Below are 27515 nucleotides of genomic sequence, written 5' to 3' on the forward strand. Positions count from 1 at the left end.
AAGCCCACGGTTATGCGTGAGGCTCCAATGGAGCTGAGATAAGAGCGTCCAAGCTCGTCTCCCTCTCCAAGGCGCTCCTGCAGTTCCGAGCGCTCCTCACGCACCGACTACTGGGGGGGCAAAAGCGCACCATGTCCCTGAGCCCCAAACACTCGACCCCTTTCTCGGTCACAGACATTCTCAGTCCCATCGAGGAGACCTTCAGGAAGTTTGCCGGCATGGAGAGCGCGTACCGGCCGGCGCAGCACGCGTGTCAGGCGGCCATGCAGCAACAGCACGGTCCCGCGGCCTCCTCCTACCACATGGCACCAGCAGTGGCCCAGTTCCCGCACGCCGCGGTGGGGGGATACTGCAACGGCACCATCGGCAATGTGGGTGAGCTACCCTCCTATCAGGAGAGCATGCGGAATGGAGCGGCAGCCACGGCGTGGTACGGAGCAAACCCAGAGCCACGGTACCCTACCAGTAAGTTTAACCTCATCGGTGTTTTACTGGAGATTTATATACAGTTTAAAATGCATTATTTCAACAAAACAACAGAGTTATGTGACAACTGGAACTGCCACAGCTTTGTAGAATATACAAAGAGTTCTGCGTCACACAGATGAACAATTTAGAACATCCGAGGATCGCATATTTTAATAGTTATTTTCTGCAACTCCAAGTCAACGCGCGCGCAAAAATGAGTTATTTGTTCAACGATTTTAACATATACTCAACTACTTTGGGAGAATATTGAACATAACTGTAAACAGTAAAAAGGAAATTTGGAAGACACTGATCGACAGAAAAAAAAAATTACATTTTAAAATAATTAGTCCAAATGGGTTGATAAAAAAAATAAACATATCGTTCAGCTACTGTTATATTTTAATTCTGAATCAAACCAAACCAATGTAATTTAGAAAGAACAGATTAAAGAGTGCAGTAAACAAGTGGTCAGTTTGGTGTAGAGCTCATCCCTTGCCCTTTCTCTCTCTCTCTCCAGTCTCCAGGTTCATGGGTTCCTCGGCGGGCATGGCAGTGGGCGCGCTGGCTGGGATGGACACCAAGACCGTGGTCAGTCTGCACGGGACGCCACGGCGAAAACGCCGCGTGCTTTTCTCCCAGGCGCAGGTGTACGAGCTTGAGCGCAGGTTCAAGCAGCAGCGGTATTTGTCGGCACCTGAGCGCGAGCACTTAGCCAGCATGATTCACCTGACGCCCAATCAGGTGAAGATCTGGTTCCAGAACCACAGGTACAAGATGAAGCGGCAGGCGAAGGATAAAGTGGCCCAGCAGCACCAGGACGGGGGAACACATTGCGCCCAACAGCAGCAGCAGCACTCCCCCAGAAGGGTGGCAGTGCCAGTGCTGGTTAAGGATGGAAAACCGTGCCAGAACGGAGGCAATGCGTCCACAGTTGTCCATCAGGGACAGAACGTGGCCGGTGGAGTGATGGGGGCGGTAGGAGGGCAGCCTCCAACCGTGGACACACTGGGGTCTGCGGATGATCTGGAGGAAATAGCAACTCCGAGCCCGCCTGCGCTCCACATGACCGGCCTGCCGCAGACGGACGCGCTGGCGGAGTACACGGCCAACATGGTCAGCTCAAACCTGCTGTACGGCAGGACGTGGTAGACTGAGGATTCCTTCAGAAACGATAACGTTTATTGTCCCTTGTTTATTGTCGATGGACAGAAAACTGCCCGACCTGGGGAAAATGAAAAAGTCTAAGAACAAACGACTGATACGCGAAAGACGCGCTGCCTTGTAAATGTGTGGATTTTTATTGGTTTGATTTCGGAATTGCAGTCTCGGACTGATTTCTATTATTTTGTTTATTTCATGATAGAAGAGACGTGCCGGACAGAACATCAAATCTCATTTTCACTTTGTAAAATATGATTTTTAGAATAAAAATGGAAGGGCAATGTAGGCTGCATATCTAATACTGGATACCGATTTTACTCTGTTCTGTCTTTTTTTTTAAGTTAAGAAAAAGCTACACAGCATGACGATTCAGTTCTAACACCACGTGGACATTCGAAAGTTTTTTTTTCTTACAACACTATGAAAATGATAATTATAAATTTTCAATTCGCGTAAACGAAAGAGAATCACAGCGGGGCATTGAACAGTTATGTAAAAAAGGCTGAGCTTTTCTATCTTTTTTTTATTGCCAAGTTTTTATTTGAGGACCCATTTGCTCGAGAAATAAAAAGTAAACCAGCTCAAAATTTACCTTTTTGTTAATCAAAAGTTTGAATAAAGCATTCTGTACTAACTCGGAAACAAAACATTTTCTTCCGTCTGCTTTACACAGTGATAACATTTACTGTAGTCGAACAGGCTGGCAAATCACTAAACCGGTCTAATGTTTATTGCAAATTATTCTTGTCCTTTTGGCAAGATTTAGGTGCTTTTAGTATTTAGTAAATAAACCTTAACACTTTTGCACCTGTAATACATTTACACTGTTGCCTTCACACATTTTTTATATTTAGCATTTTCAGACAAGTGGAGTTTTAAACCAAATGTTCAGATTACATGATTAACATCACAAACTGCCAAGGAGCCTTACATACAAGCTGCATTAATCCAGTAGCTCCAAAAATAAAATGTTCAAAAAAGCAAACGTTTCTGAGCTATAGACTAAGCTATAACTAAAAGCTGTACATTTGGTGCAACACATACTGTAAAAATATTACCTAGAGCCACTGAATGGACCAAACATTAAGGCTTCTAAAAATAAAATAGGGCCACTCAAAATAATTCACAGACAAAACTTGGAAATGAAAAATGTCTGGCCAGCGGAATTCAAATTGAAGACCACCGTTGACTAAAACCAATTAATTCATTGTCATTCAAAGACTAGGCTTTCAAAGCAGAGATCTACATGTATAATTGTTCATTAGGATACATTTATGAATATTCAGCCAATGAGACAAAACACAGGGCCAAAAGCTCAACCTGTCAAGAGGATTTATGTCAAACATCCAGTCAAATAATACATTATTTTGACTGCTAAAATGAGAGGCTCCAGGGGAGTTGCACAAGTATTTTAGGACATAGGGGGAGCAGGACATTTAAAGAAAGAAAAATGATAAAAACAAAACGTAAAATTGTGTTTACAGACGCATATTTTTTAAAAATACGTACATATGAACATGTTCCTTTGTACTATCTTACAAACCAACAGCCCATAAATGTTAAAGTATTTCATTAATAAAAAAAAAGAAAAAAGAAAAAAAACCCACAACACCAATTATCCCCAATACAGAAAGCTGAACATTTAATTCCAGTTGTATCGTCTTGTCTGTGGAGGCAGGGCATAATTTCTTGCAGAATTGTACCCCTGGAGAAAAAAACAAAACAAAACAAAAAAACAAAAAGTATGAAACAATACAAGAACCAAATATGAGAGAGAAGTGGTTAATGACTAAACTAAAGTGCATGAAACTGCCAAAAGAAATTTAGCTTGTTCCCGATTTACTGCGATTACGCGGCACAAACACCATCTAACCTGGTGAAGTGAATCATAAAAATGAACTTCAATAAAAATTAAATGCAAAATCTGTAGGTTTTGGACAAGCGTTATAAATACCTCCTGTGGTCTACGGTCATCTCTGTGCTGTGGGTGCTGGTGGTAGCCACCTGGTCCTCCACGACCTCTCTGCGAGTTGTGCTGGTAGGCAGAGCCTTGAGCTTGCACTGCTCGGTCCCAACCCTGACCTCCATACTGAGGCCTGAGAAGATGAAGCAAAAATATTAAAAATAATGAAAATAAAAATGTGCGTGACCTTGATCACGGAAATAATCTATGAAACAATAATTTAAACAGAACATTTTATTATGCTGGCATGTACAGTCTGTAGAAGTCCACATATAAAAACTTGTCCAAAAGGTATTATTTTATAAAATATTTATGACTGCATTTCTCTCAGCCGTAAAGTACTTTTGACTTTAGAACCATCACAAAACAATACAAATAAATGTATACAATGAAAAGTAACGTGCATGCCAAGACATAAAAAGTAGAATCTGATTTTTACTGTAAATCTTTCAGAAGTGTGGTGAAAAAGCATAATCAAACTACTAAAGTCTTTTTTGTTTCCAGAAAAACCTTTACCAAGGAAACTGGGAAGAGAACTACATTTCAGAAGAGTTGATTTTAATTCAGAAGACAATGGCAGGAAGGAATGGTTTTGCTATACTGCATATTAGTGCTGGGGGAATCATCATGGATAAATGGGACATTTAACCACAATAATTAATGAACAATTATTTTAATCAACACTGCATTTTTCTTTGGTTGCTTCCATGTAAGGAGTGTATCACCTGACTACATACGTGGATTAAGGGGACATTGCTCATGCACAGGGGGAAAGTATCAAGAGCTTATAAATGATTGCTTTGATTAAATTGCAATTTGAGATGAACCAAAAATACCACAGTTTTCTGCAGGTTTTTATATATTCTGGCACTTTTTTTTTACCACTAAATAAAGAAGCGTAACTGTATTAATTTTATACTCCTTAATATTCTGACAGGCAAACCAACACATTTACTTCTGAAGTACAATTTTCATAATTTCATTACATCGTTTAGTTGAGTTGTGCTATTCCAGTCATACATGTACCTCAGAACTGGAATTTTAATAATAAAAAAAAAAAAATCTAATCTAAAATTACCTCTGCAGTGCTACTCAATTTACACAGATAAGCAGCCTGTCTTTTGTAAGACTGTGGCCAAGTTAGAACAGCAAACATTACTATCCTAGCCCCAGTTTATAGATTTTAGCCAGGAAAACAGTTATGTAGTGTAACAAATTAAGTGATGCTAAAAAATTTATTTACACTCTTCTCACATAAAAAAATATAAAGAAAATTGTCTTTCAGCTCTGTCCCACACTCCTCAAAAGCATTTAGTTCTGAAGGGGGAGGTGTAGGAGTGTGCGTCTGCCGAGGCTGCCTAAAATGCAAGTGAAAACACTGACTTAAAATAAACTAGTGATGATCTGATATGAATTTTATAGTATATTAGCAAGTCTCTTTTGTTTGTTATCTTCAAAATTCTGAATGTCTGCCATTAGAGACATAAAATGTGTGTCTGAAAATGAGCTTCTTGTTCATTCCAATTCTGCCCTTAGTATTTTAAGAGCACATTATCTAACACCAATTAGAACTCCCCCCTAGTCATGATGAGTTATGGTTTAATCTGACATGTGTCAAATTCAGTGTCAATTTGACATTTTTGTGATATATATATATATATAGTTTCCATTTTTAGCAGATGTAATTTTTCCAGAACAAAAAAAAAATAGGCATATGGTACGGAAGTGTGTATTTAAAAAAATAAATAAATAAATAAATAATCAAATCCCTCTTCTCCATCAGCATACCGTCCAGCTAAACTATTAACTATATGTTCTAATGTGGCACAAGACTTTCACCTTCTCTAAGCATTTCCTGGTAAGATTAAAATGGTCTGTGTGTTGGTTGCTATGAATACAAAGTCCGCAACATGTGGCAATACATAAAATAGGGCACCTATACTGACTAATTGTGCTACAACTGAGATGAAAGATGCAGAAAAAGAATGCTACCCATCCCTCATTACTCAAACATGTCACATTCTTTCCAATGCCTGCCTTAGCAAAAGGCAGTGGAATCCATAATCCCTCCTCCAGGCTTCTTATGCATTTCATTTGGGTCTGTCCTAAGTAGTTGAAGAAACTGTGCGCAGTCGCCACTAATAACTACTGACCTAAGGTGACATGAGCCTACAATGGGACTGGCAGGCCTAAAAAGTTCAACCAAAAAGAAGCTGATTAGGACTTGAAGAGGTCTGGAGCCAGAATCAATGGGCAGTCTGTGTGACCACACTGGCCCAGGCACAGAGGAGATATTGGTGCAACAGAATTAGTGCTGCCTCATTAAGTCCAGCAAACCTCTTCAGGAGAAAATTTGTTTAGCCTGTCCGAAACTAATTCCATCCTAAGCCCCCCATGGAGCCTATATACAGAGGAGGGGGGTGAGGAGAAGAAACCAAGTATCTTTACAAAAAAAGGGGAGGGGTGGAAAAAAGGTAACTGCACATATTCTGACAGAACACTTCTTGAAACTAACAGGTCTAGTCATTCAGCAAACTTTTGCACATTTGTGCAGAAAAGTGTATAGATATTGCACATCTGTCCTCCTGTACAAGTCCTCCAGGAACAATGTTGGAAATGTATGTATATGGATGCATTGTGGAAAGGAGCTCAGTGATGACCTTAAGTAATGTGTGTGTGATGAAGCGACATAGCTTAAATATGGTGAATATAGAGGGCAGACAAAGCCGTAACCTTACCTTGGGTACTGCTGTTGAGACGGGGGATGTGCTCTTGGAAATCCATGTTGCCTGGAATCTATTGGAATGATTTTTAAATGTTAGTTTAGATGCATTGCTTAACATGAATAGAACAGCAAGAATATTATGCGCTCTTTCAGTTATATAGGAGGGAAAAAAAATCCTCCAGTTTGCAGAATGATTGACACCAATTTTATTTTTAATTCGCTTTGACCTATGGATTAAAAATAGATAACCGGGCAATTAAAATAAAACTTAAATAAGAAAACTGCTGCACTGATACAATTAAAGTCTGTTATATGATTTTTTTTAAATAGACAGTACTTCAAGGAGACAGCAGAGAGAAAAGGGAGGGGGAGGAAAAAAAATGCTGCATTTGCATTTCTTCTCCTACAAAATGAACTAAGCATTCATCTGGCGGCATTGTGGAAGGCTCAAGTGCTCTAGTTCCAGCGCTGCAAACCCCTTCACAAAGCCACACTTTCAAAAAGTAGCAAGCGGCTTCTTCCCAATCTACCGTTGCCAAGGCAATAACCAGCTGCACAGCTCAGACTTGTTTGTTTTATAGGGGCAGGCCCTGTGAGTGGCTGAGAGAGACAGAGAGAGAGAGAGACCGAGAGAGACCGAGAGAGAGAGAGAGAGAGAGAGACAGAGAGAGAGAGACAGAGAGAGCTTTTGCAAAATATAAAAGTCTGTCATTTTCAAGCATGGGTTTCAGTCCTCTGTTGAAAACAGAAATGTTTCCATATTTGCCATAATAGCAACCACACACCTGCAGTCAGGCTTCTGTTTACTTAAATAGCACACAAACACAATCTAACTGCTCTGAAGACCTGAAGGCCAAACATCAGCCCCAGAAAGGTCACCAACTGAATCACAGCCGTTCTTTGAGCATTCATTTAGATGGGTTGTTGGCCTCTGGAACAGTTCCATCTAAACATCTATGTCTATACACAGACTTGCCTGCAGATGCTAGCTCAGTATAGGTTTTAATAGTCAACTGTGGAGATCCAATTATCTCCACATTTGAAAGTGTGGTGTTTCAAATGTAATGACCACACGCCCGGAGGGGGGAAAAAACAAAAAACAAAACAAAAGGAAGACCACCCACTTTTACTCCAATTATAGTTTTTACACCCCCTGGTTTGTTAAAAATAAAATACAAATACAAGGCAAACAACTAATATATTGTGTTGTGGTTTAATGAACCCAGACTACAGTTAACAAATGAATGAGTATAAAAGAGTGAAGAGCAGGTGACTCAAAGCACAAATAGGATTAAATCAACAATCCCCTGTAAACTGTCTTCTCATTAACTGAACACAGGGATTACATCGTCCCAATCCACATTTAGTAAACACTGACGCACTCCCGAAGCCACCAAACAGACCACTCGCACAGCAGGGAGACAATTTGCAGTCACCCATCAGGCAAATGCTGCACAAAACAGTTGGGTAAACTTTCAGACCTTAGACTAGAACTGTAACCACTACACAAGAGGGTTAGCAGAATCATCTGCATATTGCAGCCTTCCCCTAGTATCATTAACATGGAGGACATTGCACAGACATAACTTATTAGAACCCAAGACCGATGACTTTCACTTCCACCAATACACATATGGCAGTCCGATAGTCAACTCAAAGCCAGTAATGCCCTACTTACCACCAGCTGCTTCAATTAAAGCCAGCAAAAGTCTAAAGCCCCTGAACTGCTACGGCACTGCAGGAGGTAGAGGCACAGTGAAAAGGGGAAGTTAACTAGGGTTTCACCCCTCTCCAGTGCACTGCAACATCTACTCAAACACACTCCATTAGAGCCAGCACATGCACTCACCCACCCCCAACCACACACGATGGATCACAAACATAATGGGCAATCTGTGTCATTGGGCTAAAGATACAAACAGTACCGAGGCTTACCTATACACCACTGCTCTTGGGGAAACTTTGCCTTTACAAAGGGGTAGCAATGGTGGGAAACTGACTGTCCGAAATTCTATGAAGTTTAAGTATTTAAAAAATTAAAGAGGGAAAAAAGTAAATCTTTACAAAATGCATACTCCAGGCTTATTAACTTAAAAAAGACAAGAAAAACAAAGTGAGACCTTCAAATATGAATAAAGTCATGCAGGTGAGAATATCTCTGCATTCATTTAAATATTTCCGCTCAGACCATACAGTGCTAAAATTAAGGTTCTTAGAGCAACTAAATCTCAATACTGTAAAAATCTAATCACAGCATTCCCTAAAAAGACCATACATGAATGTACACAAGGACACTCTTAAATTTACTTTGGATGTTTTACCATTTGCTGGGGGTCATTTATTCATGATAAATGCACCACAGGGTCACCAAGGATCAGTCCTCACACCACTCCAACAACTTTATTACTGGTATTACCTCTTTTGATAATAGCACCGCACATTTACAGTTGTATGAAAAGGTTTGGGCACCCTGATCATTTTGATTTCCTTTAAAAATCACTGGATGTTCAGATCAGCAATTTCAGTTAAATATATCATACAGCAGATGAACGGTCATATTTGAGAAGCAAATTGAAGTTTACAGGATTTACAGAAATTGTGCAATAATAATTCTTCAAACAAAATTAGATAGATGCATAAATGTGGGCACCTCAACAGAAAAATTTCAATATTATCAATATTTGGCAGAAATAACAGCCTCTAAACACTTCCTATAGCTTCCAATGAGAGTCTGGCTTCTGCTTGAAGGTATTTTGGACCATTCGTCTTTACAAAACATCTTCATGGAACATCTAGGTCAGGTTTGAAGGTTTCCGAGCATGAAGAGCCCGCTTTAAAATCACACCACAGATTTTCAGTAATATTCAGCTCTGGGGACTGAGATGGCTTTTAAGAAGGCTGTACTTGTTCCTCTGCATGAATGCTTCAGTAGATTTTGAACAGTGTTTAGAGTCGTTGTCTTGTTGAAGTATCCAGCCCCAACACACTTCCACAATTAAAAGCAACTTAACTAAAATGTCTGTTGATTGGAACTTGGAAGATTCTGGAGAAGTCTGTCTTGTTTAATCATCTGCAACTGATGTGGTACAGAACGTACATATAAAAATCCCTACTGTGCAGAGTAGATTTGACTTGAAGCAATAGTTTGAGAGCACAGCAGGGTCAAGAAAAGTGTCATATCTGGGTGACCAGGCTAAAGGGGGTGGGAAAGGGAGAGGAGAGAGAGGGAGACACACACAAACACACCCATACACACACAAATTTGCATTAAGTGCCAGCAGGATGGCCTCGGCTCGCCCACAAGCTATCAACAGCCAGATGAGATTATTCATCAACTTGCAAATTGGCACATCAAAGTGAGTATGGAAAAGCACAGCGTAGGGAAGAGGAATCTACGGCTACGCATCACAGGCTACACTGCCTGGACATATGGATGTAACTATGCTGGAGCCAAACAGCTCTCCTCCTGCTCCTACTGCCAGGCAGACACGTTCAGAAATTCCAAGGACTGTCTCTAAAACATTTCCATGATCAAATTCAGTCATATTTAAGATGGCAAGAAAAAGAACTCACGCTGAAATGGGGGTTGGTGGTCTCTGAGCGGTGGTCTGTAGTTTCCTTGATGATATACACTGGGAGGTGGAGCATTGCTGTACTGACCACCACGTGGTGGTCCTTGGCTGTGCTGTCCACTTCCTTGCTGATATCTGTTTACATGATGGCTGTGTATTTAAATAAATAAATAAATAAAATTAATAAAAATATATATTCTCATTTGTAAAAATGTCCTGCACCACGCGAACATAATTACACAAAATTAACCATAAATCGGATACCAGTCTGTAACATTGGTGCACGATACAAAAACGAAATAAAAAAGGACATTTGGTTTTTGAACAAGCACCTGTCAGCTTAGTCTAATCAAACCCAGTAATGGCTTTCATTAAGAAATTAAGGCTATGGTGGCCAAAAATCTGCATATATCACACTTGCACAGCATGTTGCATAATTCATCATTTAACATTCAGGCCAGATGAATTTGCCAGATGTTCAATTAAGTTTTAAGCTGCTATGCTAGCACTCCTGAATTGTTAAAACAAAAAGATTATGTGCATAATGGTAAAGCATAATGGTAAGTCACTTTGTCAACTTTTTTTTTTTGAAAGGGTATTTCTTTATGTAAAAATAAGTAAATGTTTAAACATACCCTAATGTCCTGAAGGCAGACTGATCCAGGTGGACTTGCTGACGGTTGGGATTGAACCCCAGCTGAGGTTTCCATGGCCCTCTGTTCGACCTTTCCCAGTCTCCAGGCTTTAACACCTTATTTGGCATTCTGAATGTACATTAAAATTAACACATTACAGTTAATGTGCGTGTACCTGAAAAATCACTTCTGGTTTCCCAATTTGTACCAACAATTTGGCTTGTGCAATTAACTCAAGATAGAACGTGCAAACCATTTAAAGAGGAAAGTCAGAAAGTGCCCGATTTGGCATGTAACAGTTTAATGCAGCAGAATATAAATGAAATTGTGTTTTTTTGGAAACAAATATTAAATCATGTTAGACAAAAAGAATCCATTACAGTACCTGATAAAGACAGACCGAAATGGACCCATGCACCACATGTATCCAAAGTAGTATTCATACACAATTTAAATGACCAAGGGCTGGGTGAGCAGGGTGCATAGAAGCTATAAACATATAAATCTAGTAATGTGCTCTAAAAGGGCACTTTTTCGTTTAAAAACAGTGTTAGTTTGACTTCCATTTTATGTCATCAATTGGCGGCCTCCAAAATATTCCCAAGTTTACTCTAATACCTTGAATCATTCGTTCCTCCACTTAATGACTGAGAAGAGAGGGGCAATACGTACTTAGCCCCGGGAAGGACGACAGCCTTGAACACGTGACCTCCTTCATACTGCGGATCCTTGAATTTGATTCTGAAAGCAAGAAAAAGCACAATTATATCCCCAGCTACAGATAAAAAAAAATCTTTATTGAATTCCTCAGTGATGAAAATCAAAGGCTGGGCCATCAGAATCCCAAGCATTATGTGCAAAGCCTGTTGAACTGAGAAATTGAGCGAAAGTATTTCGCAAATTGTTCCAGGCCAGAATACAAGCAACAGCCTTGTCCAAACTGTATATTCAGTGAGTATGACACGATCTAGAAAAGGGATTCCATAGAAGTCAGTGTACAATGGTAAAAGGAGGTTCTCGTTAGAAGGCAACCTCATAAATGCCTAAAGATAGCAGGCATACATAGGTGGTTATTGCGCAACAGAACATCTTCAGCAAGAGAACTAAAAAAAAATGAAAGAACTTAAATTTAAAAGCTGTATTGGTTAAAAGGTTTAACTTAAACAGAATTAGGTGTACATAGCTCACCCCACTGCACTACTGTATGGAATATCTCTCAGCATTGGGATGGGAGACTCAACCGGTCTGGAGGAGCAAGAGAAAGAATCTAGTTAGATTTTATCTCATTTTCCCTAAACCAAGAGGTCATAGGGTAAGGGCAGGACCAAATAGTAAATGTGAGAAGAAACCAAAAAAAGTGTCTGTTCCTTACTTATCTGGTAGAATAGGATCTTCATCAAGATTTAATGTACCTTGGATTCCATGGCACAGCTCCGCAGGAATCTCAGTGCCCTGATTAAAACAGATTAGTACAGATAAGTAAATGCACTGCCCTCCAATGCTTCTATAAAATACCCACAAAGCACGGGTCAACATGCAAACAATCTAAAATAGTTTGAAAAGTTATTTTGGGTAGTTTTCAGTAAATTGCATAAAATTTACATACCTCACGAGATTCTGAAGAATAGAGTTCCTTGATAAAGTCACACAGAGGGTGCGATTTCCCCACAAAAACCACATCACTCCCCAGACTGTTTCTTCTGACTGAAATTTAAAAAAGGGAGACAGGGCATATAATAAACATTTTTATTATGACAACTGCTCCTGTCTCAGAGATCCAAGACACATGAAACGGTATTCAGTTTTTTTTTTACTCCTTATTATATAAAGTACTTTCATATTGCTTCACATCAATCAATCATAAAATACCACAAATATTTAATTTAAAAGACTGCTTCTTAATAAAGCTTAATCAACTGGTTCTTTCAGCACTTACTCTCTTCTGTGGTTAAATCTGGGTAGACATCTGCCAAGGCTCCCCGCAGCCTTCGTTCATCAACAAACGGCAACAATGCAACACCTTCAAAAGTACATGACCAATATTAAAATTCAATATCAGCCATGATAATGTAAGATATTTGTAGTAGAATTTGTTGGTTACCCTGCCAGGCGTATTTCTTTCCATTCAGATCAATTGCAAAGTCGTCAGGATAGAAGTCAATGATTGAAGAGTCCTGTTTAAAGCAGAAATAACAGGAAATCTTAAGATCAAACCAATGATGGTAAACCAGACCCGTTTTAAGATCATTTAAAAAGCCCAACAGCCACCAGATTTAGGTATGTGAAATGTTCACATACAAAATATTACACTTACGGGGTTGCTCATGAGTGCTCTCCAGGTTTCTGGTAGAAAATTTCCACTGGCTGCAGGAAATACTCCCATTAGTTGCTCAAGAGGTTTGAACTACAAAAAGTAAGAAACACATAAGAATGACAAGGTATCTTAAACATGACCCAACAGGGTGTAAAATGTAACCCATAACTAAATTCAGCTCCGTGTATAGAGAACAAAAAAAAATTATTACACACATTAGTGTCAATTAAAAAGTTTGTCACCTAGTTTGACCAATGCTGTACTCTTGACAAAGAACATTTACCAGTTTGATTTTATGGATTTAATTTATTTTTGTTTTTTTAAAGCAGGAGAAAACAGATTAAGTTTTGCCATTCCACCTACAGGCATGGTCCCTTTTTCAAACTCCTTGAACATGTCCTTGATGTCTTTGAAGTCAGATGCAAACGGTGCATAGTGAAACGGAAAGTACCACTTCCAGGATGCACAACCCTGTGAAAGAGAAAATGACTTAACTTGGAGGAGATGGTATACAGAGATATATACACACAATAGTGTTTCAACTTATGTTAGCATGCATAAAGAGTGAACTCTTTAATTGTTTGACTGTTCTGATCATACTGTGTATATCAAAGCACCTGAAGAACAAATGCATGTTTCATTAAACTGTCATTGCTCTTGTTTAAATAGAGTGTAAGAACTTTGAATATAAAATTACTATAACACGGATGGGAGTATTTGGGTAGCAGTTTTTTTTCCATCTGTATCTGCAGGTGCACTTTGTTTGCAAAATGTAAATGTAAAAATATATTAAAATTCACAGATGAAAACGATTTAAGGAGTTTAGAGAGGCAAAATCACAAAAGTGCCTGATCCTTGGGGGTTGGAATTTGCATTTCATGAGAAGTGACCTTCCATTAAGTTAAATAATAAACTGCAATTGTTTGTGTGGTTGAGGGTCGTTAACAACCTAGGTCTAAACATCCAATACAAATATCACACAAATCACACTTTTGTGTTTTAAGCTTGTTTACAATCACTGTGAATATGATTGTGGTCAAGTGTAAGGAAATACAAGGTCAGCTAAGCTATGCCATCCTTTAGAACAAAAATACATTTGCATTCATTATTTAATTATTCAAGGATAATATCCCTAACCCCTACGGAGAGGAAAAAAAAATATCCTGCCTTCTACATTAGCCCCTGAAAACATATCTTCATTTACTATTCAGGTTTGAGTGTGCGCAGGCACACATCTGAGTCAGGCTGCAGTAAATCTATGAACGCGTGTCGTAGGGTAACAGACACGTCTATAGCGAGACCTCATAATGAATCCATTCAGCAGTTCCCAGGGGAGCGCTCTCCACAGCCCAGCATGTGGAGTCAAACACAAGCCCCAGCATGTGTACAGCTCCCAATTACTGCATACAAATCCCTCAGCCCTGAGCCCTAATCAGACTGAAATCTGCTGGAGAGAATAGACCACTAATTATTGAATTTAAAGCTAAAAGATCAAGACCTACATTTACAACTGACTAGATAACACAGATCTTCCAAAGTACAAGGCAAACACAGAAAAGGCTGTTTGATCCCATGAGTGGTGGGCAAACAGAAGGGTGAGAGGCAATTCTACAATTCTATGCCTGGATATGAAGAAAGGAACAGGATCTGATTCATTGTATGACCAATGCCTCGATAAAGAACGACGCTCAGATTTAGCATAAAATGTAAAAAAACAAAAAAACAAAAACAAAACACAAGCTTGTAAAAATGGCACTTTCCATGTAGACATGGGCAGGTTATGCACACACATACAATTGAGTGATCTAAAATTGTTAGAATTACAAATATGAATTATAATACAATAAAACAATAAAATTAGTTTAGGCAACTAAAATTTTTTTTTTGGTTGGCTGCACTCATTTTTCACAGATTAAGTAGAAGTTTGGTGCGAGCATTTACTGTGGACCTCTACTTCACTCTGCCACCAGCCTCGAGATATCATGTAGGAGCAACACAGTATGCAGCATGAAGAGCTCCCTCTGTTGCTGCACCTCGGAAATGCTTTTTAAGTTTTCTGTCCTTATCATAGGGCTGTGTATTGACAAGGACTTGGCGACATGTTCCATAATACAGGGGTTATGATTGAATATATTGCAACAGTATACTGTATTAAATAAATATAAACACAAAATAAAATATTTATAAAAGTTCACCTTTTACCCCATCAAAAAAGTGGGACCTAACAACTGAGCACACTGAACCCATACTGTTAGACCGTAAACACAAAATGAACCAGGGTGAATCTTTACATATAAATTACTACACTAATACATATATACACACAAAAACAAATCTTATAAACATTTCACTTTAAAGTCCTAACTTATCTTCCCATCTTCGCTATTTATTCAAACTGACCTGGTAGTAGTATCTAAGAACCCAGCATAGGCCTTCCACGTAGGACTTGACCACTTTTTTGCGAAATTCCTCATCAGTCTCGTCCACATCAAACTTGTTCTTGTAATAACGCTGCTTCCAGCCTTCCTCCCATAACCTGAGGAACATGCAACATAAAATTAGCAAACACAGCAACATGTAAAGCATAAATTGAGAGCAGAAACAAAGCATTAATGGTGAGCAGTTCAGCGGACATGGGGGAAGGAATAATTTACTTCTTTTAAGTTAACCAGTACAGTAGTTTAAGGGTTTTTTTAATGCGTCAAGAACATTAATTCTTTTCCATGCATATTCAACTCCTCATAAAATTTCAGATGTGACAGAATCCATTGACGAGCAAAGAGAAATGCATTTTTTCAGCTTAGTGCTGGGCCTGGCTTTTCTGGTAGGCTGTGGAAATGCAGCAGCACTCTCTTCACAATCAAGGACGCATGACATCTGTCTAGCCAATCCTCTACATGGCCCCAATAGGCCAAGGAAAGCTGCCATGAATACCAATCTAGCCCAGTGGATTTAACAGCTTTGGTTATTGCAAAGAGGAATTTTCAGAGAATATTTTTCTGTATTAAATCACTGACACTTAGAGAAGGTACCACCAGTAGAGCTGTGCGGGGGGATTGGGGCATAACTGAAGAAGAGATTAATGAGTTGTAATGGTGCAATCCAAGCAGCTTATTACCTGACATTATCTTCAGGCTCTGGCTCACTGTCGCTGTCTTCTGCTTTTCTCTTCACTCCACGATTGTCCATGCCATCGCTAGTCCCCGCAGAATCCTAATATGAAAAGGGCAGTGTCTGCAATTATGCATTATGCAAAAGTATTACAGTTGCATACAAAAAGATACAAGGTCACATATTCAGACCTATGCATTTATATTCAATTGTGCAAAATGAGAGTCCCACATGAATAGCAAGGGCCATCTTTCAGGATAAGGAACAGAAGGGAGCCTCCGGCAGCATTATGGCTACAGTATTTTTACACAGTTTCCTCGGACTGCCTTAAGATAAACATTGTCATCTAGTCTAAGAAGCTCAACCCACAGTGGATGTACGCTTTCCTCTGCAAAACATATATTACAAAAACCTATACATACATAGATCATACTGAAACAAACCTAAAAAAAACATTTTTCTCTATTACTATAAGGGCAGATGTATACAAAGTGTTCTTTGCTGCCATGAGGAGATGTAAGTAGCACTTACAAAATGCATGTTCACTAACGAAGTTGTTAAACAATTTTTGCTTTAGGAACTATAAACTACTGTGGAGTTTCTGAAGAGATGAATTTATATTTTGGCCACAATAAGGTCATCCTGCTTTAAATGTACACTGATTAAAACAGACAGGGAAAAAAAAAAAATCACATGCCTTGCTCCCATTCTTCAACATGGCCTTCAGAGATGAAGCAGCATCCTGTTTGGGGCAGGGGACAAATCATAGGACAATTATTATACCTGAGCCAGTGTTATCATAAAATATGAAAAATGTCTCCAGTCAAAATATAAAACCAAAAAAAAAAAAATCAAGAAATACAAGTTTCAGCAACACAAGTGCTGCATATAAAAGGACATACCCTGTTTTGCTGGTTGCGGTTTCCTTGCATCCTCATGTCAAAGGCGGCGTGACGTGCATTCTGCACTGGCATTGGTCGGTCTCTTCCCCCTAGAGCTTGAGGAGCAAACTGACCTCCTGGGAGATATGCTGGGCCCTGCTCTGCCTAGGAACAAATTAATACATTCAATGCATGTTTTCCCATTGCTCACTGCCTTCAAGGTATTTTATAAGCTAATGACTGAATTGAATGTTGAACAAATACACAAATGTAAACAGCATGGGTTCTGGAGATTTGGGTTTAAAAAGGTTTTAAACACAATTCCATGCATTTTACACTTTAATCACATTCGACACTCACAGTTATTACAGTGCATTCTAACCACAAGTGACTAAATGACATTGCCAGTTTTATTCCATCAACCTCTTTTCACCTCCAACCAGCCCTACCCCCAGAACAATCATGAAATCTCAATACTACAGCAATTCAGTTAACTAATGTATGCTCTTTTCAATTATATGTGCATACTCACAACCATGTGCACTATTCATTATGGGTGAATATTTCTCCATAACTGCAGAGTCAAATAATGAAAAAGTATTCAGCACCAGTCAATTAAATTAAACGACCTTGCCCCGCAACCATATTCATACAGTGTGTGCATCAGAACGCGTGCAAAGTTCAAAGGTTTATTCAAACTACCTTGACATAACTTATATCACGTAGGAAAACCATATTTCAAAAGAAAGGCAAGTTGAATAAATACAAACCAATTCCACTTACTTTCATTCGTTTCTTCTTTTCCTTCATTCTCCTTTTAAAATTCTCCTGCAGGAAAAATGTTTTTTTTTTATTCAGTATTCAACAAACTCACCCACAGCTAGAAGATACAGCTGTAACCACTGCTCTTCCAGTGAAAATTTGTGTATTTTCATTGCTACCGTTTGTACATACCTCGTCATCTTTGCGCTTCTTGAAGATGTTATCTTCAGCAACTCCAACAGCCTGCATTATGAGCTCTACTCGCTCCAGGTTCACAAAGCCATTTTCAGTGAGGTAACCCTAGACGAAAACATAATTTATACAGTATTCAAGTGATCAGGCATGGCCAAGCTGAAGAAATGCACAAAAATGATTTAATTTACCCCAGTCTTGTGAACAACATCTTTGTAAATGGACACAAGTCGATCAATAGCACCCTCTCTGAAAAGCACACATTTAAAAAATGATCAGAGAAAGAATCTGAAACGGGATCAAATCTGCTGAAGGTGGTTGAGAAACATTTCTTGTAACATTGATAATTCAACACAGCAAAAATGCTTTTAAAACATATGTACCAAAATAATAAAAAAAAAACTGAAAAGCAGAAGCTTTTCTGAAGGATGTATACATAAATGGCCATGTGCCACTACTACTGTAAGAATAACTTGGACACACAATTTGTATAAAATTCAGTCTACACACAAAACGCACAAAGAAAAACTACCATAGTCAAGCATAGCGGGAACCTAGCACACTCCCAACACAGAGCACAGCAGATGAAGGTCATTTTGATGTACCTGATTTCTAAAGAGGGTAAATGAGGCAGGAAATCATTTCCCACAAAGAAGCACATGAAGACCCAGTCATCTACACTCCTCTCAAAGTTGAAGGGGAAAGGCAGGCTGGCCATAGTCAGCTCTCGCTCGAGATACTAAAAAAGGAGCAACAACCGTCAACGGCCAGAGCAACAACAAAAAGGACTCAAGGACAAATGAACAAATTAAATTGAAAAGGTACTAGCAGCAGCACAGATGGAAAAAAGAGGCTACATAAAACCAGTCAGTTTGCATGATGGGGTATTAACTTCTGCTTCTATACAGTCAATTCACTTTGACACTACAACATTGTTTATGCACTTGTGCATGTGCTTGTATGTACATAAACTCACCTCTCTCAGAACAGACAATCTAATGAATATAAATTCCTGCTCCGACACTGGAATTGTGTCTGCAAACTCATCGTGCTGTAGAAACAAAAACATGTTTAGCCTGGTAATTAGACAAATAATGCAACAATCTTTAGACCCAAACAAGAAGTTTAATGACAACCGTTATACCTCTCCTTTCTTCTCTCTAGCCACTCCCTGACAGTCTTTAAGTTCATGGCCTATTTGTCCACACAGACCACATGGTCTGGGTTTGTTGGGCTTAAATTCTTCTCGGATGATGGTGAAGTTGGGCTCGTGAGTGGCCAGGCCCAACATAATCAGATCAGCTAGAGAACACAAGAAACATCTACATCAGTACACACAAGTCTTTCATTTTAACAAACTTGTTGATAAGGTTACAATTTACTGTAGTATTTATAACATTAAGCCTTACAAAAAATAATCAATAAAAAAAACTGCCAGGACATTTCACATAAGGTTTTAGTACACAAAGCATATTTAATTTAATTTAAAACTCCTATGCCGTACAGGGTTGTATTACCACGACACAGGAATACATTTTACCACAGGGCCACATTACTCACAGTAAATACAGTATTTTCTATTATGGTGCGCACACTGACAGTCGCCGAATGAAATAATGAGATAAGAATTAAATCACTGATCTAGTTACATCTACTACACACACGCAAATAATATCCTCTAACAGACATTCTCACAGAAGCAGCTTTCACTAACAGGCATAATTTAAAAATGCTGAAAGGAGTAAACACCCCAAGCTCCACTCATAGCTCATTCAAAGCAATATTTTTCCTCCTTTTTCCACCAAGCGCATCACATGTCGTCAATTGCTAGTCTTTATATTACATGTCCAGAGTAATTGCTGCTATTCACAGCGGTTTAGTCAGACTGTTCCACCCATTACTAAACCAGTTCAATAAATCCCTCTTGAGCATCAGCAAGCATATTACTGCAATTTATCTACAGTGCGGAACAGAGCCGAGAAACATATTAGAACAAATTTCCATTCATTAAAAATCAACAGCTGCACGGGTTAAAAAGACAGAAGGGGATGCAGATATGAATAAGAGAAAAAAAAAATAAAAAATCACTTACCATCAGCACCACAGAGACAGTGATGAGTATTCGGATCATGGTTTGGTTGAGCTGGGGGGGGGGGGGGGGGGGAATAAATAATTAATTAAATGGTCAGTAAATGTAGGTCTATTAAAAAAACTTCTGAAGTATGAAATTCACAGTAATATACACTGCAAACAACAGATACAAATACATTTATTTAGTATCAGTGCAAGTAAATAAAGCTTAAGATGTGCACTACAACACAGGGGAATGGTGGAAATGGACTGAAGAGAAAATGCATATTCTTAAAACACAATTATATGACCATTAATAAGTCCCTTCTATTGCATTATATGATCCTTAATAACTGTTCAGCCCTTAAACCAACATAAAGAAAACAAGCTCCTGGGAAAGTGGCAAATGTATATTTAACTATTTTACCAAAAACAAAGCTATTATGTGAGAACACTTCATAATAAATACGCCAAAACTAAATAACCAGATTGTCCTCTTTATATTAACATTTTTCATGAATTTATTTGCATAGTAGCAACATGTACAAAATGCCAAATGATATACAAAAGCCGAAATACCGAATAACTCTTCTATAATTCTCGACTGTTGTGGCAAAACATAAAAAAAAACACATTTTCACAGTTTGCTATTTAGCTGGACAATTTAAGCCTCATTTGCATTTCAAGCTCAGTATTTCCAAATGTCTACAATCTTCAAGCAGAGATGAATATTTTTTTTCGTGGCAAATGTGGATGTAAACTAAGCAAGTGTCTTTTACCTCAGTACAAAGATTAACGGGCTTACCCCTTTGTCTCCTGATAAAATCCATGATCTTGTGTTCTCCTTCTCCAGGAACACTGGCATCAGACAGAAAGACCTAAAAATATAATACAAATAAAACAAACACCCCAATAAAATCGTATTGTTAAAAATGTGCAATAGCAATACTGCTGGAGATGCTTTCACACGGCAAATTTAACTGTCCTTCTAAAATGTACTAAATATAAAGAGAAATTTGTACGGTTATTTTTCCATATCTATCAGAGGCAGATTAAATATTTACTCCAATATTTTATAGACAGAGGGAATTGTTAACTTGATGTTGAATCACTGACTTCAAAAGAAATCTGGTGTAAATTCTTTTTTTCAATACTGCACATAGGGTTGCAATGGTATGAGATTTTCACGGTATGATAACCGTCTCGGAAAATACCGCGGTATCACGGTTATCACGGTATCACAGTTTGTTACATATATTATTAAACTGACCCTTAAAGAAATTACAACAAAGGTTTTTTGTTCAATTAACTATTTATTGTAGAAACTACACCATCAGGTGAAGGAAACCATGTTTTTCCACTACTCTTAAGGGCATTAAGAGTGTATATATATATAAAAAAAAGTTGGTATATAACCAGATACTGCAGAAAGAGGGGATTTATTTCTGACATGATCCTCACAATAGAGATTTCTATTTTAAGGCTTTCACACCTTAAAACCTTCAACATATGAAAAACAGGCACGTCAGAATTTGAAAATGAACGCATGTAAATGAATGGCGTCTTTCACATCCAGTCCGGCCAGTACCTTTACACGGACACGTGAATCCATCGTAGCACGCACTTCACGCCTGTACCTGCGTGCCCAAATTTCGGATAACTCGGCGCTTTTGCGGGCGCTTACCGCATGGGTTGTGCACGACTACAAAGAGGTTTTATTTAGGTTCAGATTTAAATTATAAATTGAACACATACTTTGCGCTGCACAGCGGGGTGGTGTTCTCGGAGATGGGAGAACAGGTTTGATGTATTTCCTCCTTTAGCTGTGACTACGGCCACATTGATTACAAGCTTGTTGATTACAAGATTACAAGTCTGTTTTCAGGCTGTTTGAATGAGCGAAATATGATCAGAATTATGTTAATTAACACTAACATAGAAGCATAGAACTATTATTTAATAAAAATGATTTTTAAGAACAGCTAAACACAGTGCGGAGAAGTTCACGTGCGAGAGAGAGAGACAGAGAGAGAGCGTGTTCTGATGTGAGCTACTCACAGGTAAAGGTTCTCTTTTATCTCTTCGTGCTCATTTTAGTCCAATTCATAATTCTGCAGTTTCTCAGTGTTTTCTGTCATATTTTGCGGCTAGCGCGAGCGCTTACAACTAACACCGCGGACCGCGAGGTGCAGCCGCGCTGCCGCTGTTATGCCGAATCCGACTCCCTGCTCAATCCGACTCCCGCTTCGCGGACAGAATCGGCACAACACCTCCCGCTGTAGAACTGCGGGAGTGAAAACAGCGCTTATAAATAAGTTAGTTAAGTTTCACTTTCAGTTTTCGTTATTTGGTTCGTTTTCATTAACAATAATAATTGGTTACTTAGCATTAACATTGTGATTATCACACCAGAGCTTTATTTAAAAATAAAATATATAATTAAAAAACAGATGCCTACATCTCAGACTATTTTCTAGAGCCCAACCCGACCCGGCCCGAGGAATGTGGTGGGAAATCTCGGCCCGAACGGACCCGATCTCGGGTCGGTCCTCGGGTCAGGTCTGGTTCGGGCAGAGAATCTAAGCTCTAGTCTGATGCACTTTCTGCTGTTCTCACCGCTGTGTGCTGAGTAGCTGAAGCGGAGCAGAGTTGCGCATGCGCGGGTGAGTTTCTCCGCTGGCTTGCGTTTTACCGGTAATAAGCAAACACACACGGTATGATAACCGTGCATTTTAATACCACGGTATACCGTGAAACCGGTTACCGCTGCAACCCTAACTGCACAATATTGCAAAACAACAAAATGGCACAATGTTAGATACTCCAACATCATACAACCTTAAAAAAAAAACACAGAACTAGTACTTAATGACAAAACACTAAAATTCAGTGATCAAGTGTCATGTGACCTACTGTGATAGTACGCCATCCAGGATCATTGGTCAATCTATCTGCAATATAATATCGAAGGCATTTGGCCAAGTTGTCCATGAACTCAGTGCCCTTTAAACAAAACAGAAATGAAAACAATCAAAAATGCTTAGTTTTTATTTTGAATACAAAAGTGACTGAACTGTAAACTGGATTAAATAACACCAGCAGTCCTATTTTAAGATAAAATCTTTGATGGATTTTGCAACTTACTGGAGTGATACAGTTGCTGTCAAATCGCTCTTTGATTTCCTCAGGAGGCAGGTACCCACCTTGAAAAGGACAAACGATGCTTTAAAAAACATTCCAATTAAAATGATTTCATCAATAAAACAAATCTTAACAGACCTAAGATGGACAGATAAACTATTCGTGTCAAATAAGAACCGAAAAATGTTTCCTATTTAAGGATTCAAGTAAACCATTATATCAAAAAGAATTACGAATAACATGGTGCTCACACACATTCCAGTGAACTTGAGGTAAAACCATTAAAAATGACTGATCATGGGTTCTGCATTCGTGATTTCACAAATACTGTACTTTTGTTCAAGTATAATGCTCAAAACATTGTACAGGTCTCATCAATACTTTAAGGCTATGTATATTAATATACATGCAGTTAGTACTGCAATACAGCAACATTCAGGATACTCAAAGCATGATCCTACCCCTTTGAAAAATCTCTTCCCTCATTTTTTGTTTTTCTTCTGCAAGCTCCACTCCTTCTTTGGAAGCTCGAAATCTTCTGGATCGCTGCTGGTTCATTTTGGCACGAGGCGCCTAAAAAAAAAAAAAAAAAAAAAAATCATGCAAAGCAACCAGCCTCATTTACTAAAATAATCAGGACATACTGCACAAAATACAGCAATACAGCATTTTTGTCAGCTATCCCAAACTGACAATCAGTCAGTCACAATTTACTTGCTCATTTTTAACATTACAATTGCATTTACTTGTATATTTTTCTACTGTCATAATGTCAATTGTTTATTCATGTAAGTTCAAGTGGAATTATGATTAAATGTAGCAAATTAACAGAACAAAAAGTAAATAAAACTCAATAAAAGTAAAGCTTTATTTAATTATATTAAAACAAATACATTACTGCAGTAAAATAACTGGTTAGCAAGGGCATGATGCAACACAGCAGATTTCCTGATTTATTTTTTTTACATTGCCATTAAAAACATTTAAACTGCTCCTCTCTCCTGGTTTTAAATTGTGAGTTTACATTAGAGATGGGAAGATTGATCATCTATGTATTGGTATTGGGCAATTTTCAGGCAAAATACGCATTAGCAGCCAGACCAGTTACAGGTTCAACTTAGCTGAGTCAGTCTGGAGTTTTGTTTCTTCAGATCATGTATGCAGGACCAATAACACCCCAAGTGGAAGATAATAAAGATTTTAACCCTACTAAACAAATAATACTGCAGTCTATAATACATTTTTCAGCTAAATCAATGAGCAGCAAAGCTAGATAGATAGCTAGCTAGCTAGCTAGCTGGCTGGCTGGCTGGCTGGCTAAGCAACTAATACAGCTAACCACACACAACAAGTGCTGTAGAAGTACAGCAGCAGCCATCAAAAAGCTGACTAAGGGAATCCTGTTTATAATGTTTTAGTGCTGGATACGCAGCAATTTTTTGTTCTTTACCTTTTGAGCTCCACGGTGCAATTCTATACAGGTAATCACAGACTATCTCAGTTTTACATTATTGTTATATAATAAGCATCATCAATAGGCAGTTTCCTTAAAAACTGCTTATAACTGGTTTTATAGCACACAAATTCTCTGTTCCAAAAGTGCCCCAAAACAGCTTTAATCTTTTTTTTTTTTTTTTTTTTTTAACTTTGTGCTATTTTATTATTTATGGTACAGTGAGATGATGTTAGCCTGGAGCCCTGCTGCTACTTGTCAAAACTGAAAATAACATTTAAAAATCAGACCATACTTACAACTCCATCGATTGCCATGTAAAGAACTCTCCTCGGCCGAACGATGTTAAAAAGCCGATCAATGTACTCAAAAATGGCAACCATCATTTCATCTTCATTTTTCGGTGCCGGCCTGAAAAGTAAAGCAAACATTGTCTGGAAAAAATACTGACCATCTTTTTTTACATTTATCTTCCAAGCTAATTCAGATACTTACTTGTCTTCAGGATGTGTACAAGGATGGATGATTCCATTCATGTCCAAATAGAGGTTGTCAAACTCCACCTCATTTGGGTTGGGTTTACTGGTGTCAACTGGTATTTGAACTCCATTGCATTCCTTAGACTAAAAAAAGAAAGAAAAACAATGGACACAGTTACTTCCAAGTAAAACAAAAGAATGTATGCTACACTGTATACATCGGCATAGGGCATTGAATTAAAAAAAATAATTAAAAAAATGTGCCATGAGTCTAATGTGGTGGTTTTACTAACTGTTTGGTCAGTTCATTGTTTTAACTATGTATAATAATAAAAAAAATGTCTTTCATTATGCTATTTTATTATGTAATTTAATGGTCGTTAAATAATATTGTTTATCAAAATTTTTGGTACTATATATGGTCCACTTGGTGCAGCTTGGTATGATCCCTGGTGTACTATAGGTTAGTTAGCTTCTTTTGCAAAGGGGTGTTAAAATGGGGGCCAAATTCCAGCACGCCGTTAAGTAACTAGTTAGTCAATTCCCCTGCTCTTACAGGCCTACTAAACATGACTGTTAACAGGTGAATGGAATCAAGTGTGCTTGAGTAGGAAACACACGTGCAGTTTACTTGTTACTTGCTACAATTTAGGTGCAAATTATGGCAAATAACAGGAAAAAGTGCACTGGCAAACTAGACAAAAAACAAGCTCATAAGTGATTTGTATTTAAGTGGTTTTGGTCAGAAACTACAGAGCCCCTAAGGTGACGTAATGCAGATGTTCTAAATCTCTCGGAAGTTGCAGGAATCTACTGTATATAAATAATTGCTCCCTGATCCTTGCAAGTCAGATTAAATCTCCCAGAATCTAAAATGAGTGTCCCAGGAGTGAATGCAAATGTGCAAGCAGCCGACCAAGACTTTTTTTCCCCACAAACTGAGAGGAAATTGTGTTTTGCAGCTTGGGATGTCTACTTTATATATTATAATAATAAAAATAATAAATGTATGATCACAACTTAAGTCGTGGGAACAAGATAATTAAGTTGTGGGAATGACTTACATGGCCAGGATTTAATTATTTCGTTAACACGTTATGGTCACACACTAGGATCTCATTTCTGCACCCTCATTTTTAATGTCTATTGCTGTTACCTTAGGGGCTTAGTAGAAACACACACCGGAGAAATGCTTTTATTTCTGTTCACTTGTGTTTTCCTCTTTATTTACAATTGTGTGTTACATCACTTCTGCATTTATATGTGGCTAAACTAGAGACTCCTGTAGGTTAATAGTTTTTAATTGGAGAGTTTTTGACAAGACCCCAATTTAGAAAATCAGATTTTACAACTCTGAAATACGAGGTTTCGCTGGATCTCATTTCAGCGCCTTAAAAAGTCATGGCTAGGGGTCATATCTTATTGTGTGCAATAATACCTGCAACATTTTTTAATTTTATGAATTAAATCACCAACCACTAATTATCACATCAGGGTACTACTTTTTTAGCAAAAAAAAAAAAAAAAAAAACACAGCACACTGTTCTCATTTCCCATGATATATTTACTACAGACAGATAATATTATTTACTTTACTTCAGTCCTGGATATATGGAGATATCTGGAGTCCATTATTAATATGAGACTGGATCATTAACTTAATTTAGAAATCTGATAAAATACTAGTATATTTTTTTATCTCTCAGTTAGGGATGTGCCATATCATATCGTATCCAATAATAAAATATATATATTTATTTTGTTGCAGTAACGTTAGTGTTTAGTTTAGTCATATCGCCATGAATATCGTTTTTTGCAAAAAAATACCATAAAATATCGTGATATTATTTTAGGGGCATATTGCACACCCCTATTGCCACGCGTTTTTTCTATATATTTTTTTAACGCTAACGTTAGTTAACTAGCGCCTAGTGAATAACTAGCTAGCTAAACATAGGTAACATAACATTTCCAGCATAACATAAAGGCAGAGTTAGCTAGTTTAGCTTAGCTTAGCTCTGGTTAGCTGTGAACAGTTGCTGTTTGAACGTAGACATTAACGTTTTAGCTAGTTAGCTTAGCAGTATCCTCAGTTAGCTAACGCTTGATTATTTAATTAACCGCTGTGTATCAAAAGACTCCGTTGTCTCAGAGACCGTTAACAACACCACTCAGCCCGTTAGCTCCAGAGTTATGTTAAAACCTGGTTTATTAAACTGCCTACAGACTCTAACCTACATATATTTCCCCCTAGTGTTCTGTTAGCTAACTAAAAAGTGCGTGTTATTCTCCACAGGGCATTTCTCCTCAGCAGCGTTAGCCTATTGCTAGCGCTAGCTGTAGCATTAGCTTAGCTTACCTTCTCCTCCAAACAGTTCACAATTATAGACGCATATTTCCGACTCAGCCAGCGGAAAAACGCCGGCACTCCCATCTTCTCTTTAAAACCACGAGTTTAAACTGACCGTGTTTTTAAAATAATATATCTGTGTGAAACTTAAAAACAGCTCGGGATGAGTGGGAGCCTGTAGCGCAGCGGAGCAGCGTGCTTTTAACCAGCTAAAGAGCTACAGCTCAAACACAGG

At 38.3% G+C, this 27515-nt stretch overlaps 2 protein-coding genes across 2 annotated transcripts; one reads left to right on the forward strand and one right to left on the reverse strand.

The window, feature by feature from the left end:
• Window positions 1–3232, forward strand: nkx2.4b (NK2 homeobox 4b). The gene is made up of 2 exons (XM_007255448.4): window positions 1–465; window positions 989–3232. Exons 1-2 carry the CDS (start codon window positions 132–134, stop codon window positions 1618–1620), a joined length of 966 nt encoding a protein of 321 aa, XP_007255510.3. The 5' UTR covers window positions 1–131; the 3' UTR covers window positions 1621–3232.
• On the reverse strand, window positions 2948–27515 carry xrn2 (5'-3' exoribonuclease 2). Its single transcript, XM_007255447.4, has 31 exons — window positions 27290–27515; window positions 24947–25074; window positions 24751–24862; window positions 23460–23571; window positions 23002–23060; window positions 22771–22860; window positions 20663–20735; window positions 19880–19930; window positions 18932–19089; window positions 18764–18838; window positions 18393–18526; window positions 17979–18036; window positions 17788–17895; window positions 17617–17661; window positions 16855–16998; window positions 16650–16694; window positions 15960–16054; window positions 15242–15377; window positions 13205–13312; window positions 12842–12931; window positions 12629–12701; window positions 12464–12547; window positions 12134–12231; window positions 11900–11979; window positions 11716–11772; window positions 11200–11268; window positions 10528–10656; window positions 9894–10042; window positions 6334–6391; window positions 3587–3728; window positions 2948–3337 (listed from the first exon to the last, which is right to left on the reverse strand). Exons 1-31 carry the CDS (start codon window positions 27362–27364, stop codon window positions 3275–3277), a joined length of 2898 nt encoding a protein of 965 aa, XP_007255509.1. The 5' UTR covers window positions 27365–27515; the 3' UTR covers window positions 2948–3274.

The sequence above is a fragment of the Astyanax mexicanus genome, chromosome 1, assembly GCF_023375975.1.
Source record: "Astyanax mexicanus isolate ESR-SI-001 chromosome 1, AstMex3_surface, whole genome shotgun sequence".
Lineage (NCBI taxonomy): Eukaryota > Metazoa > Chordata > Actinopteri > Characiformes > Acestrorhamphidae > Astyanax > Astyanax mexicanus.